This window comes from Geotrypetes seraphini, chromosome 2 (genome assembly GCF_902459505.1).
Source record: "Geotrypetes seraphini chromosome 2, aGeoSer1.1, whole genome shotgun sequence".
NCBI lineage: Eukaryota > Metazoa > Chordata > Amphibia > Gymnophiona > Dermophiidae > Geotrypetes > Geotrypetes seraphini.
In genome coordinates, this window is record NC_047085.1 from 300,996,731 (window position 1) to 301,012,304 (window position 15,574).

Consider the following 15,574-nt stretch of genomic DNA (forward strand, 5'->3'; position numbering starts at 1 on the left):
AACCCTACCAACGCATGCGCACTCTTATCTGTGTGCTTCCATGATCCGTATGTCTGTGGCCGCAGGAGTGCGCATGCGCTCTTAGGGTTTCCCCCCCCTGTAAGACAGTTTGTATTCATCATTGACATCTTCGCCCCCCTCCCCGGCACACCCGAACCCCCGTTCAGCCTCCCATCCGACCCTCCCATCCGACCCTCCCTTCCCGCGGTCTGGCCGGCTCCCTTAGTCCCTTGCCGCCGCCCCTCTTCCCTTCCCGCAGTCCCGACAAACGTCCTGATTCCAGCAGCGGCTGCAGCACTCTAAACACGCTGCTTCACGGCCTTCTACTGCCCTGATTTGCTCTGGCCGACATGGCAGGGAAGGGAAGGGAAGGGGCGGCAAGGGACTAAGGGAGCCGGCCAGACCGCGGGGACATTGCGCGGCAGCCTCAACAGCATGTAGACAGACAGCGCATGAAAGAGTTTGAACAGGTGGTGGCAGTTTCGCTGGAGTTTGAGCGGTGGTGGCAGTTTCGCTCAGAGAAACGGCTGGAGGATATGGTGCCGGTGCTGCAGGTGCCCCATGCAGGTAAAAATTCTCAAAGGAGGGGGAGAGGGAAAGGGGGCTGCTTTGGGGGAGGGGTGTGCTGGGAGGCAGACAGCGTTGCTTGGGGGGGGAAGACAGAAGGGGACCACGGAGAGACAGTAAGGGAGGAACTGGAGGGGGAGAGGGAAAGGAGGCTGCTGTGGGGGAGGGGTGTGTTGGGAGGCAGACAACTTTGCTTGGGGGAGGGAAGATAGAAGGGGGCCACGGAGAGACAATCAGGGAGGAACTGGAGGAGGAGAGGGAAAGGGGGTTGCTTTCTAGCACCCGTTAATGTAACAGGCTTTAACACTAATCTAACATATTCAATGCAAGTCTTTCTGTGACCTGATCCAATTTTTTAGAAATTGAAGAATAATTGGCAGGAAAATAAAAATCAAAAGGATAAAGAAGTTGAATATCAGTATAAATGGAAAAAAGTATAACCAAGAAACTGAAGTAATAGTGTAAATAGAGTGAGAAATATATTGAAGAGTATGGGTCCCAAGATGGATCCCCGAGGAATACCCGAGTGAAGAGGTTTTGGGCCTGAAAACGAACCAGAAAAAATTATGGAATAAGATCGGTTGGTAAGGTAAGAGTGGAACCATTGTATAGCTTTATCCGTGATGTGTAAATCTTTCAGATGGTCCTTCAAGATGTTACGGCCATTAGGTCGAAAGCAGTGGACATATCCAATGAAATAAGAACAACATCTCGGTTACTGTTCAGAAAAGATCTTACATAATTTGTGAGGCCCAAAAGAGCACGTTCAGTTGAATGTTGTGGACAATAACCTATTTAACGTGGGTGGAATGCATTTGTAGAATGAATAAAGTCAGAAAATTGTATAGCTACCTTTTAATTTTCCCCTATTTATTAATTTCCATTTTCATGATCAACAAAATCATTCATATTAAACAGTTACAAATGAAAAAAACTTCAATACCCTTTTTGTACTGTTAATTAGTCCAGTGTTTTTCAACCGCTGTTCCGCGGCACACTAGTGTGCCGCGAGATGTTGCCTGGTGTGCCGTACGGTCAGGGCCAACATCAGGGCAGTACCACCAGTCCTGCATTCAGGGGCCCGGAGCTGACAGGGGGCCCGGGCTCCCCCAGGGTCCTAGGCCACAGTCTAGGGAGAGGGGCGGTCCGCCCCACGTGGACAGGAGAGAGCTGGATGGGGGACCCGCGGAGTTCAATACATCTCGAGCCGCGAGGCTAACATATAGCAGCTAACATATAGCCGATCGCAAGCATTCCCCGATGTCAGCGCTGACGTCGGAGGGAGGGCTTAAGCAAAGCCTGCCCTCCGATGTCAGCGCTGACGTCGGAGAATACTTCCGGTCGGCTATTTGTGCGCGGCAGGGCAGGCAGGAAGCAGAAGACAAGTCTCGTGGCTTGTGCTTCGTTTTGCTGAGAAAGTTGCAAAGATGGGCTGGGAGGCAAACGCGGAACACAAAAGGGGGGAAGGAGTGCGTTTTGGACACAAGGCATGAACTTGGGAGAGAGGAAGGGAGGGAAAGAGATGCTGAGGTGGGGGAGGGAATGCGTTTTTGGACACAGAAGAAATGGACTTGGGAGAGAGGAAGGGAGGGAAAGAGATGCTGAGGTGGGGGAGGGAATGAGTGTTTGGACACAGAAGGCATGGACTTTGGAGAGAGGAAGGGAGGGAAAGAGATGGTTGTGTACACGGGGAATAGAAGAAAGGAGAATTTTTGGTCATTGGGAGGGAGTGAGGTACAGATAGTGGCATACCAGGGGGGGGGGCGGTCTGCCCCACCCCGGGTTTACGTCCCAAGGGGGTGCACAGCTGGCCACCCTCCAGTGTTGTCCCTAGGCCGGCAAACTGCGGCTCTTTAGCCACTTGAGTGCCACCGCCGCCATCGGGAACAGGCCGGCGCCAAGTTCTCCCTGCTTTTCCCTGTGGGGCCGGCCAACTCTCGCCACTCGCGTCAATTCTGACGTCAGAGAGGACGTTCTGGGCCAGCCAATCGCTGCCTGGCTGGCCTAGAACGTCCTCTCCGACGTTAGAATTGACGACGGGTGGCGAGAGTTGGTCGGCCCCGCGGGGAAGAGAAGCAGGGAGAACTTGGCGCCGGCCTGTTCCCGATGGCGGCGGTGGCACTCAAGTGAATTACTTTATATATAGTCAATATAGGCACAGAGTTAAATTTTTTAACATTTTCTAATGGTGGTGTGCCTCGTGATTTTTTTCATGAAACAAGTGTGCCTTTGCCCAAAAAAGGTTGAAAAATACTGAATTAGTCCACTATATAATGGGGAGAGCTTTGAAAAGAAAAATCGGTATACTTATAATTATTAAATCATTATTAGGAAAACAGAAAGGTGAACCTGAATCACACCTAGGCCACTTATTACGAGCCTTCCTCTTGTAAGTTAAGCGGGTTACCAGCACCAATCACCTCTTTAGCTGAAATAAATCTTGACAATTGTGAAGATTCAAAAAATACACATCTAGTTCCCTGAAAATTAACTAAATATTTACAAGGAAATCTAAGCACAAATGTTGCCTCCAATTTTAGAACTTAGAATGTAAAATTAAAAATTGTTTCCTCTTCTTTTGGGTCACTCTAGATACATCTGGGTACATTCTAATCTTACAATTCATAAACTCTTTATCTTTGAATTTAAAAATTGTCTTCAATAGCCACTCTCTATCAGATTCTAAAGCTAATTGAACAAAAAGTGTAGCCACTGAAATCTGATCAGAATCTGATCTTTCTAACATATTAGTCAAATCTAACATGTCTAAAGTCTCTACAGCAGGAGCCTGTTGTTCTTCAGCTATTTTCTTCTTTCCAGTCGGAAGATAGTAAATTCTCGATACCGGTGGATAAGAAGTTTGTGGTATGTTACTACCTTTTTAGTGTTACTACCTTTTCAGTAATTTTAGAGGGAAAAGGTAAGTTAGAAATTGGCCTCCAGTTTTGTATCAAACTAGGGTTAGAATTTGAGATTTTAAGTAGTGGAGTATCTATGGTATGCTTCCATGCAGAAGGAAATATAGCTGAGATAAGGCTTTTAGAAATTATAATCACCATGGGACCAAGAAGGGGATCTAGAAATGTCCACATAAGGAAAGCAGGAATAGGGTCTGTTGGAGGTGAAGGTTTTAATGAAGATATTGTAGGAAGATTAAAAGCTGCAAGAGCTGATGTAGGGATAAAGGAAGATGAAAAAGAGATATCAGAATAGGAGGAAGGTGAAGGCGCAGTCGTGATTTAAGATTGCCGTAGTTGGATGACTTTATTTTGGAAACCATGTGCAAAATCATCTGCACTGAGAGATATTTGCAATAGAGATGTAGGCATAGTAATAGAAGATGAGTCAGTAAGACAATGTAAAAAACAAAGCAGATAAGAGTTATGCTGAAGGAGCTTAGAGATATAAGTACACTTCGCTTTCGTAAGAGGGAGTAGAAACCATGAGAAGAGGTCTCCTAAAACTAGAAGAATGGTCAAAGGTCTGACAGTTAAAATTTAATGTGAAGAAGAGCAGAGTGATGGACTTGGGTGCAGAAATCCAAAGTAGATGTACAGTTTGACCTCAGCAGTATGACCTCAGCAGTGCCTTTAATTTGGTTGATCATGACATCTTACTTAACTGTCTGGACACCATGGGCATTTCGGGTAATGTACTGCGTTCCAAGACTTTTTGAAACTCCATACATACCAAGTGTTCTTTAAAGGTGTTTCCTCTGAAATTTGGTGTAATCCCTGTGGTGCTCCATAGGATTCTCTGCTCTCCCTGGTGCTTTTTAAGATCTATTTGGCATATTTAGGTAAGAAACAGGCAACTATTAATGTGAAGATCTTTAGTTATGCAGATGATATTACAATCATTATCCCTATTTCTGGGAACTTTAGTGCTTCTCTCAATGTTATTTAAGAGATTATGTGTAGCGTGAATGATTGGATGAGAAACTATAAATTAAAGCCCAGTTCAGACAAAACCAAGTTGTTGTTTTTTGCTTCTTCAAATTGAAGGGTAGATAAAGATTTGACATTTGGTGGAATTACTTATCCTATTGAATCAGAAATCAACATTGTAGGTGTGTATTTAGATAGGAATCTGTCTGTGAAGGCATTTACCTCAGCACTGGTTAAAAATGTTTCTTCATTCTGTGGAAATTGTATACTATTAAATCATACTGAGGGAGGAGCTGGGAGGTAACACAAGTATAGGAAGTAAATCAGGTAATGTGTATAAACTAACCTGGTCGTGCATGTGCAAGACCGGAGGGCTAGGACTTCGATAGGAAGGCAGGACTTAAATGGGAAACCAAGGTGGCAAGGGAGCCCCTTCTGATGATTCAGACAGGTCTTGACCTGTTTTGGGCCGCCGCGGGAGCGGACTGCTGGGCAGGATGGACCTGTGGTCTGACCCGGCGGAGGCACTGCTTATGTTCTTATGTTCTTATATTTTAACCCTGTGGCATTTAGGATCTTAGTCCAATCTTTGATACTTAGTACTCTGGATTACTGTAATTCAGTACACCTTGCTGGACATCGTACAAACCTAATTAGATTACATAAAATCCAGAATGTAGCAGTGCATCTAATTTTTGATCTGAAGAAATCGGATCATATCACATCCTATTATAGAGAACTCCACTGGCTTCCATTTGAGGCCCGTGCTCTGTTCAAATTAAGGACACTTTGTTATAAGGTACTATATGGCCAGGCACCTGAATATTTATCAAAACTGTTTGCTTTGTTCAAAGTGAATCGTCCATTATGCACCACATCCTTATTTGTCTTTCCACCTGTTCGAGATTGCACTCATAAGAAGTTCTATCATAACTACATTTCAGAAAGTTATTAAAATTGATCCTATTTGTAAGATTTTTACAGAATTAAAAAAGGGTGTATGATCATTTTGTAGATCGCTGGGGCTGTTCAGTTTTTTAATTTTTGTAAACCGCATTGATCCGAGAGATTTTACAGACTAGAAATGTTATGTAATGTAATAGCAGAAGTGGGAACTTGGATGATGATGTCTGAGGATGTCAAGGTAACACAACAATGTGACAAGGAAGTGGCCATGGCCAGAAGACTGCATAGAGAGGGGTGCATAGAGATGGGTATAACCAATAAAGAGGTGCATAGAGAGGGGTATAACCAATAAAGAGGTGTTGATGCCTCTGTTCAAGTCATTGATGAGGATCTGCTTCGAGTATTGTATTCAGTTTTGGAAGCCATATCTTGCTAAGGATGTAGAAAGACTTGAGGCTCTTCAGAGAAAGCCAACAAAAAATGATATAAGGTTTGTGCCACAAGACATATGAGGAGAGACTTGGTAACCTGGAAGAAAGGAGAAATGGGTGATATGATATAGACCAGGGGTAGGGAACGAGAGCCACACCCCAGTCAGGCTTTCAGGATTTCCCCAATAAATATGCATGAGATCTATTTGCATGCATGGCCCCCATTGTATGTAAATGGATCTCATGCCTATTCATTGGGGAAATCCTGAAAACCCAACTGGATTGTGACCCTCATTCCCCACCCCTGATATAGACATTCAAATATTTGAGGTATTAATATACAAACAAACCTTTTCCAGAGGAGGAAAGGTGGCAGAACTAGAGGACATAAATTTAGACAGAAAAACGTCAGGTTGTATTTTTCATGGAGAAGGTGGTAGAAGTCTGGAATGCCCTTCCATAGGAGGTGGTGGAGATGAAAATGATAATTGAATTCAAACATTTGTTGGATAAACATAATAGAATCCTGTACAGAATGCATGGAACAAAACAAGTTTAGTGGTAATTAGATGGCAACACTATTAATTGAGAAGTAAAGTCAGTGATGGGGAAACTTTTTACAGACCATGCATTGCATACAATGAAAAATCAAGTACAGTATGCATATGTAGTATCACATCATACCTTATAAGTTTATCTTGTTGGGCAAACTGGATAGACCATACAGGTTTTTATCTGCCATCATTTATTATGTTACTATTTAAAAACTGTAAACCTCAAGAAGTCAGGCTTGCATATACAGCAATACTAGAGAAATAGAAACTGAAATGCAAGATATCAGAGATGCACATTTCCCAAAGCTGTTATGTTCCAATTAATACATTCAAAATAAAATACCTTTTTTCTACCTTTGTACACAGTTTGAGCATTTTAATTTTCCATTTGATTTGGTTAAAATGTCTCTTCTGCTTTTCTCTGTTCTTGTCTTTCCAGGGCCTCCCGTATATTAGACATTTGTTCTCTCTCAGTGTCCACCATCCATTTTCTCTTTGCATTCCTATCTGTCCTGTCCAGCATCTCTCCTGCTCCTTTCCTACCTCCATGCTCAGCATCTGACCTCTTAGTGTCCCTATCCTAAACTTATATACAGTATCACTCTTCTCTGTCTCTATCCTATCACTTTTTTGTTATTACCTCTATGTATCCCTGTATCTACTATATGCTTATTTCATGCACAGCATCTTTTCTCCATGCCCTGCTCCTCTCCCCACACCCCTCATCCTAGGTCCAGCATTTCTCCCCTTCTCTATCTCTCTCTTGTCCCCTTCCCTTAGTGGTCTTTCTTTCTTTCCATTGGTCTTTCTTTCTTTCCATTGGTCTTTTCTCTTCTGTTCTATCCCCTCAATCAAGTCTCTGTCTCCTCCCTCCTGTTCCCACTCATGGATCTAGTAATCGCTTCCTCTCTCTTCTGCTCCTCAAGTCCAGTCTCTCTCCTTTTAGCTCCCTCCCTTCCTGTCAACATAACATAACATGTCTATGTTGGGTGCTGGTAACTTAGGCCAAGAAAACCCTGGCCTAATATACTGGTGTCTAACATTATGACGCCTACCGGTGCCTAGGCACTGTTAGGCGCAATTCTACAAACGATGCCTATCAGTTGATTGACATCCATGCCGAATGATACCTATAAGTTAGATGCCACTAGGCACCATTTATAGAATCAAGCCCTTTGTGAATTTCTTTAAACACTACAGCTGGCATTTAAAAGAAATGATAACTGCAGAATATGAATATTGCCTCACAAATTTCTAAAATAAGCCTGGGGTTTTAGGTGTCTTTATTTTTGGCAAATGAATTTTGCCAAAATGAATCCAACAATTCTGAGAGACACAAGGACTGTGAATGGTCTTGGCACCATGGCTAAATATTCAGCCTTGAACCCCCATCAGGTCTCTAGAACCAATTAAACTACACAATAATACTCACCTTAACACCATCCCTGCCAGAACAATCCTGTAAAAATGCATAATTGGGTGTCATGCTCTACATATTAAACTGTGCTTCAAATGCATGTTTATATAATGAGGATCATTTCTAAAAGCTATTTACTTGGGTAAACAGGCTGTTTAAAAATGTCCCACCATCCCTGCCATTAAAAGTACACACTGAAGCCCAAATTCTGTACATACTGTAGTGCCATAGGTTGCATGTGCAAATCAGTGTGCACAACCAATTTGCACACAAAACTTGTTTAACAAGTCAAATGGTGCTGATAACTGGCAACTAATACATACTAATTTATGCTAATTGCAACTAATTAGATGTTACGCCCACATCTTGGCAGGTGGATTCTATAAAGCGGTGCATCTCAGTTCTAGTTTATTAATCTCAAAAGGAGTGTAATCAGGGGAGAAGCATGGGTGGGTCATAGACATTCCTACAAGTTAGGTGCACTGTTATAGAATAGGCCTGATCCATGCACAACTTAGCAGTTATTTAGGCCCAGTTTTTCTTGGCCTACATGGGTGTGCCTAAATGTTAGTGACATGTATGGCCAAGAAGTGCAATTCTATATATGGCATGTGCCTTTTATAGAATTGTGCTAAGCCAGGGGTGGGCAACTCCGGTCCTCGAGGGCCGGAATCCAGTTGGGTTTTCAGGATTTCCCCAATGAATATGCATTGAAAGCAGTGCATGCAAATAGATCTCATGCATATTCATTGGGGAAATCCTGAAAACCCGACTGGATTCCGGCCCTCGATGACCGGAGTTGCCCACCCCTTGGCTAAGCGCTGTTCTAGTTGGCACAAATTTTTTTGACAGGCAAGAAAAACAGCAAAGACGACCCGAGGTGCTCAATTTCTTTATAGTATCAAGCCAATATATCTGCCGCTGAAGACACTTTTGGTTTTCCTGTGTAATCAGTGGCAGATATATTGGCTTGATAAAGAGTGCAAAACTTTATCATTTTATTTTATTTCAAGACCAACAGGAAGAAGGCTATAAATATAGGTGACATTAATGATTTCTAATTCAAGATTCAGACTCTTGAAGCAGGCCATTGTGGTCGAAACACGTACGTGTCGAGTCTTAATTGATACAATAAAGAAACTGAGCACCTTGGGTCACCTTTGCTGTTTTTATCTTTTGACATCATATATAGAATTTGGCTCTGATAGTCTTTGCAATGCTGGTGTGACTATGGGGGCTTATGTTTTAACTGGAGCTGCTCTTTGCTGCCCCTCAGAAATTTCTGCCCTAGAGGCCATATTCTGTAAATGGTGCCTAAATCAACAGTCACCTACAAAAACAGAACTGGCTGCGTGTCAATCATGCTTAGGTGCCATTTAAAGAATCACAGCTAATGGTGCCTACCGTATTGCATCTGCATGTAGGCCAGTGAAACTACCAGCAGAGAAGCCCAAGGCGGAAAGGTTTCATTGGAGATGTTAGACTAACGATGGACCACCCATCTGGGCAGCAGCAGATGGGCAGTGTTAGAGGTTAAAAATGGTAAAAATGTAAAAATGTGTTTGAACATGTTTAAAAAGATTTATTAAATATTAATGTAGGATGGTTGAAATATTAGGTTAAATAGAGGTTTATCAGGATCAATGAAAGACAAAGGATGTAAAAAAAAAAACCAGATAATAAAATTAAACTGTAGGGTTGCTGAGATCCTTTTCTCTAAAATCAATACAAGTTAGAAATAGTAAAGATTAGTAGTGGTTAACAGTGACATACAGTAACACCACCCCTCCCCCTTATTCTATAAATGGTGCCCATATTTGGGTGCAATCCTGAGATCCTCACACAAATTAGTTAACAACCTGCTAACAATCAATAATTGGCTGTTAACAATCAAGTACTGATGTTAATTAGCACTAATTTGGATTTGTGTGCAGATCCAGCTATGATTCTATAATGATTCATGCCCAAATCCTCTTACGTGACCCAAAAGGCATGGGCTGGTCAGGAGTGTTCCAAAGAATTACATGTATTATAGAATTTAGGGGGTGCGCAACCAAGTTGTGTGCTAGGATTTGCTCCAGGTTTCAGCTGGCATATGTCTTTTGCTGCGAAAATCCCCGCTAGGCACTATTTTATCCAGGATGCTCCAGATGAGCATCCTTTATACGGTAGTATAACCCTGAGTGCCAGGTTTTCCCGGTGTCTATTTTTCAGTACCATTTACTGAATCCAGCCCTAAGGCCCCAATTCTATAAATGGCACACAAGAGAGAGGCGCCAAGGAACACGGCGCATAGCACCTGTCAATCTTCAGTTAGGTGCAGTTTATAGAATTATGCCTAGGTTTTTCTTGGCCCAAATACCAACATAAGTCCTTTTTAGGTGCCTACATGCAAAACATGCCCAAGATCTACCCCTAACCATGCCAACTTTCTGGTAAGTGCCTAGGGCTAGGCGCCTACCTGCAAACAGTAGATGCCTACTGAGTTAGACACCTACCACCCAATTAATTTTAATTTAAGCTAATTATAAAGTACTAATTGCTTGTTATCAGTGCCAATTAAGCTTTTTAAATACTTAAGTCAGGCACCTAGATCAGTGAAGAGCGCTGATCTGGATGTCTAACTATATCTTTTATAGAATTAGGGCCTATATATATTTTTAAAAATATCTTTATTCATTTTAAAGCCACAAGTAAGTGCAAAATATAATACAATCATATTACACTATAAAAGCACTTAAATACAATTACAATTGTAATCTATGACAAATAGATATATCACCCTCCCCCCATAATTATATTCAAAAATTACACTCAAATTAAGAAATTAAAAAATATGTTCCAACCCATCCTCCCACCCACCCACCCACCCACCCTGTTCGTATATGACCAAAGGGCAAAATCACCAATCACTCTTTGCAAAATTTTGTCAATGGCTCCCAAATCTTCAGAAACTTTTTGTAATGTCTCTGTTGTATAGCCATAATACGTTCCATTTTTAAAAACGTGACAGAGAGACTCCCACCAAAAGGTATAGTTCAATCTATCCCAGTTTTTCCAATTCCTTAAAATAAGCTGTATGGCAACCCCTGTCATAATAAAGAGAAGTTTGTTATTGTGAGATGATATTTGGCTTTTAGCTCTCATCATATTATAGGTACTTGTGTACCTGGTTAGGTTTCAAGTTTTATTAAAATTTGATAAAACGCTAATCATAAATTCTATGGGGCTCATAATCGAAAGAGAAAAATGTCCAAAAACCGGCCTAAGTCGGCACTTGGACGAACATTTCCCAAATACGTCCAAGTGCCGATAATAAAAATGGGTTTTGGACGTATTTCTAAACGACCTAGGCCTTCATAGTGCCGCTGAACGACCAAAGCTAAATGGGGTGTTTTGGGAGGAATGTCGAGGGTAGGAGTTGGGCGGGACGTGGGCCGGCTTAGACTTAGTCGTACAGCATGTATAACTGAAAGTTATACAGCTCACGATCGACTGAACTTGGATGTTGTGACTTAGACCATGTAAAACATGGTCTAAGTCACAGAAATCCACCTAAACTCACCAGATAAGCACTGAAAACACATAAAACAGACCCCCACACACTACCCCAATGATCACCGACCCCCTCCAACCCCTATAAAAATATTAATCACACCTTTAAAATTCAGCCTCTTAATTTAATTGATTCATGATGATTGGAGTTGTTTTTTTTCTGTTTTAAGCGATGTATGTATTTTATGACCTGCTTAGGGTTATCAGCAGATCATAAATGTTTCAAATATATGCTGACCAGAATCCATTACCTTCAGATACTGAATATAAGAATTGCCATACTGGGACAGACCGAAGGTCCATCAAGCCCAGTATCCTGTTTCCAACAGTGGCTAACCCAGGTCCCAAGTACCTAGCTAGATCCCATGTAGTAAAACAGATTTTATGCTGTTTATCCTAGGAATAAGCAGTGGATTTCCCCAAGCCATCTCAATAATGGCCTATGGACTTCTTTTTTGAGGAAATTATTCAGCGCTTTTTGAAACCCTGCTGAGCTAACTGATTTCACCACATTCTCTGTCAACAAATTCCAGAGTTTAATTACACACCGTGTGAAGAAATATTTTCTCTGGTTTATTTTAAATTTTTATTTTTGTGAACTGTCCCTTCAGTTTTAACAAAGTCCATCCTTTGCTTGAATCTTTATTTGGTACAGGCAGTGTGGCTTACCTGGCTTGTTGGTCACCCAAGGTAGAGCACTCCCTCCTCCAGGCAGCGGGGAGGGTTTGCTGAGTGGTCACAGGACCACAGTCCATATGTGTGCAGCCATTGGCTCTGCCAATCCCCTATCCCAAAACAGGAAGTATGACATCAGAAACGACAGGGACCGTTGGAGCTGATGGTCTTGCAACTGCTCCATGCAATGCCTGCACCCAGAGTGGACTGTCCCCAACTCACCACCCTTAGTATACTATAGTATAGAAAATATAAATTACTTATTTGATCAATTTGAGCATGCTTATTAAACCCTGATACAGAATTTTGCAGCCCATAAGCTGATAGGTTGTACATGTTTTGACCCTATCACCCCAGTCTCAGGCCCTGCACTGGTTACTAGTTATTGCTCAGATTCAATATGAAATAATAAACATTTCAGCAGAACATACAATTTCAAAAACACACTTCTACATACATCAGTCAAATGCAGTAATAGCCAAGATGTGATTTCAACTCGTTGCTATCATTATATTTGTTTCTTCCTATCAGTACTTGCCCTTTTCCAACATACCCTTCTTCCTTCCCTGATAATAATTCTAGTAATCTGCAATATCACACAAAAAATTCTTTTTTTCAGGCTACCAAACATCAATTTAGAAGCACACTCCTGGCAGTCCTCTACCTAGAACCTAATTTGCTGAAATTTCAAAAACGGGTGAAATACCAGTCAGTACTCAGCTTGCAACGCCAACATTGACTATCCTGGGCTAATACTTTAAGTACTAGCCACCAGGTTTTCTTTTTGGGACCCAATTGATATTCCAGTCAGCTTACCCTGCCCAAGATTGTCTCTGGTGTCTTCCATGGAAGGAAAACAAAGAAATGCCAGAAAAATAAACAGCCAGACAGAGAAAAGTGGAACAGATGATTATAAAAGGAAGGAAAGAAAAAGAAAAGCAGAATAGAAAATACAGCCAAAGACACCATAGATAGGAAAACAGTTCTTAATCTCTGAATAAGAATATTCATGAATTGAGCAATACAAAGAGTCCAAAAACTACTCAAATCATTATGGTCTATGCATATGTCCCACATAAAGATGGTTTGTATATTCTGGAAAAAATGAATTTTAATGACTGATTTGGCTTTCATCTGATTTGGTATCATCTGCAAATAGGTAAATCTTACCTGATAGCACCTTTAGCAATATCACTTACAAAACTGTTAAAAAGAACAGGCCCGAGAACTAAACCTTGAGGCACACTACCCTCTGTTACCCTCTACTCAACCAATTCCTGACCCAGTCAGTCACTTTGTGACCCATCCTGAGGGCACTCAGTTTATTTATTAGATGCCTTCATGGAACATTGTCAAAGGTTTAGCTAAAATCTAAATACACCGCATCTAGTGCACTCCCTCTATCTAATTTTCTGTTCATCTAGTCAAAGAAATTGATCAAATTTTCTGACAAGACCTGCCTCTAGTGAATCCATATTGCCTCAGATACTTAATTAACTGGATTCCAGAAACATAAGAACATAAGAATTGTCGCTGTTGGGTCAGACCAGTGATCCATCGTGCCCAGAAGTCTGCTCATGCGTCGGCCCCCAGGTCAAAGATCAGTGCTCACTATTCTGTGTTTTCCCATTAATTTACTTACCAAAGAAGTTAGACTTACTGGCCTGTAGTTCCTTACTTCTTTCTTACTTCTACTTTTGTGGCGAGGAATCACATCCACCCTTCTCCAGTCCTCCAGTATCGTTCCCGATACTTGAGAAGCATTGAAACTCTCAGCTAATAGATCTGCCAGAACTTTCCTGGCCCTGTCACTTTGTCCACTTTTAGTTTAGCTAGCTCCTCACAAACATAATCCTCTGAAAATTGATCAGTGTTTACTACACCTCCATTTCTATCTATATTTGTCTTCTGCAGTCCCACTCCCGATGTTTCAGCTATGAACACAGAACAGAAATACAATTCATTCTTATCTTTATCAGCTTCTACATATTTCTCCCCTTCACCTTTGACTCTTATAACATCACTTTTCAACTTCTTCCTATCACTAATACACCTGAAAAATGTCTTGTCCATCTGTTTTACCATGTTGCTTATTTTTTATTTTTTCTTCCATTTGCATCTTTGCTTTCCTAACTACTCAACCGGTCATAACTTTTCCAGATATTTTTATCACTAAATTCAACTCAGCCTCTTCCATCACAGCGTCTAGATCCAGAACCTTGTTTCCCATACATCAAGCATTACTATATACTGCTTTCCAAACATTGCCCCATTTTCCTATTTGTGTAAAGATATTTAGTGATTTACTTACCTAAGGGCTTATACTTACCTGGGGACTTTGATCACCTTGCCCCAACAATTCTAGTTTAAAGCCCTCTTCAGTAAGGTGAGCCAGTCTGCTACAGAAGACACTTCTTCACTTCTTTGATAGATGCAGTGGCGTACCAAGGGGGGGCGGGAGGGGCGGTCCGCCCCGGGTGCCAGCCCTGAGGGGGTGCTGCCGGCCTTGCCGTTCAGTCCCCCCCACCCCCGAAGGACCGCTCGCCCCACTGACCTTCCTGCACCACCTGTGAAGCAGCCCGCAGCAGGATCGCGACATCAGCGATCCCTGAGCTGCTTGGGCGCTGCTTCCTGCGCCGCGGTCCCGCCCCTCCTCTGACGTCAGAGGAGGGGCGGGACCGCGGCGCAGGAAGCAGCGCCTAAGCAGCGCAGGGATAGCTAACGTCGCGAACCTGCTGCGGCTGCTTCATAGGTGGTGCAGGAAGGTCAGTGGGGCGAGCGGTCCTTCGGGGGTGGTGGTGGGGGGGACTGAATGGCAAGGCCGGGAGCATAGGTAGTGCTGCTTCATAGGTGGTGCGAGGAGGCCAGGGGGGCGAGCGGTCCTTCGGGGTGGGGCGGGCGGGCAGGCAGGCAGGCTTTCAAGGGGGAGGGGGGTGACAGGCAGGCAGGCAGGCCTTCAAGGAGGGGCAGGCAGGCCTTCAAGGGGGGAGGCAGGCCTTCAAGGGGGGGGACAGGCCTTCGGGGGTGTGTGCAGACCTTCAAGGGGGAGGGACAGGCCTTCAAGGGGGGGCAGGCAGGTCTTCAAGGGGGGCAGGCAGGCCTTCAAGGGGGGGCAGGCAGGCCTTCAAGGGGGGACAGGCCTACAAGGGGGTGGGACAGGCCTTCAAGGGGGGGACAGGCCTTCAGGGGGGGTGAAGGCCTTCAGGGTGGGGTGCAGGCCTTCGGGGGGGTGCAGGACTGGGGGGGTGCAGACCTGCAAGGGGGTGCAGGCCTTCAAGGGGGGGACAGGCCTTCAAGGGGGGGCAGGCCTTCAAGGGGGGGACAGGCCTTCAAGGGGGGGACAGGCAGGCAGGCCTTCAGGGGGGGGACAGGCCTACAAGGGGAATTCAGGCCTACAAGGGGGTGGGACAGGCCTTCAAAGGGGGTGCAGGCCTTCGGGGGAGTGCAGGCCTTGGGGGGGTGCATACCTTCAAGGGGGTGCAGGCCTTCAAGGGGGGGACAGGCCTTCAGGGGGGTGCAGGCCTTCGGGGGGGGTGCAGACCTTCAAGGGGGTGCAGGTCTTCAAAGGGGGGGGACAGGCCT

The 15,574-nt window shown here is 43.6% G+C and overlaps 1 protein-coding gene across 2 annotated transcripts in view; it reads right to left on the minus strand.

Moving 5' to 3' along the window:
• The window catches only part of RAC2 (Rac family small GTPase 2), an 83,666-nt gene that overhangs the window by 42,817 nt on the left and 25,275 nt on the right, over window positions 1-15,574 (minus strand). The window contains exon 4 of one of the 2 annotated variants that reach the window (XM_033933409.1): window positions 7,778-7,804. The exons of the other annotated variant lie outside the window; for it this stretch is intronic. Within the exon in view, the coding sequence (XP_033789300.1) occupies window positions 7,778-7,804 (27 nt within the window). The remainder of the gene's footprint in view (window positions 1-7,777; window positions 7,805-15,574) is intronic. 2 annotated transcript variants of the gene reach the window in all.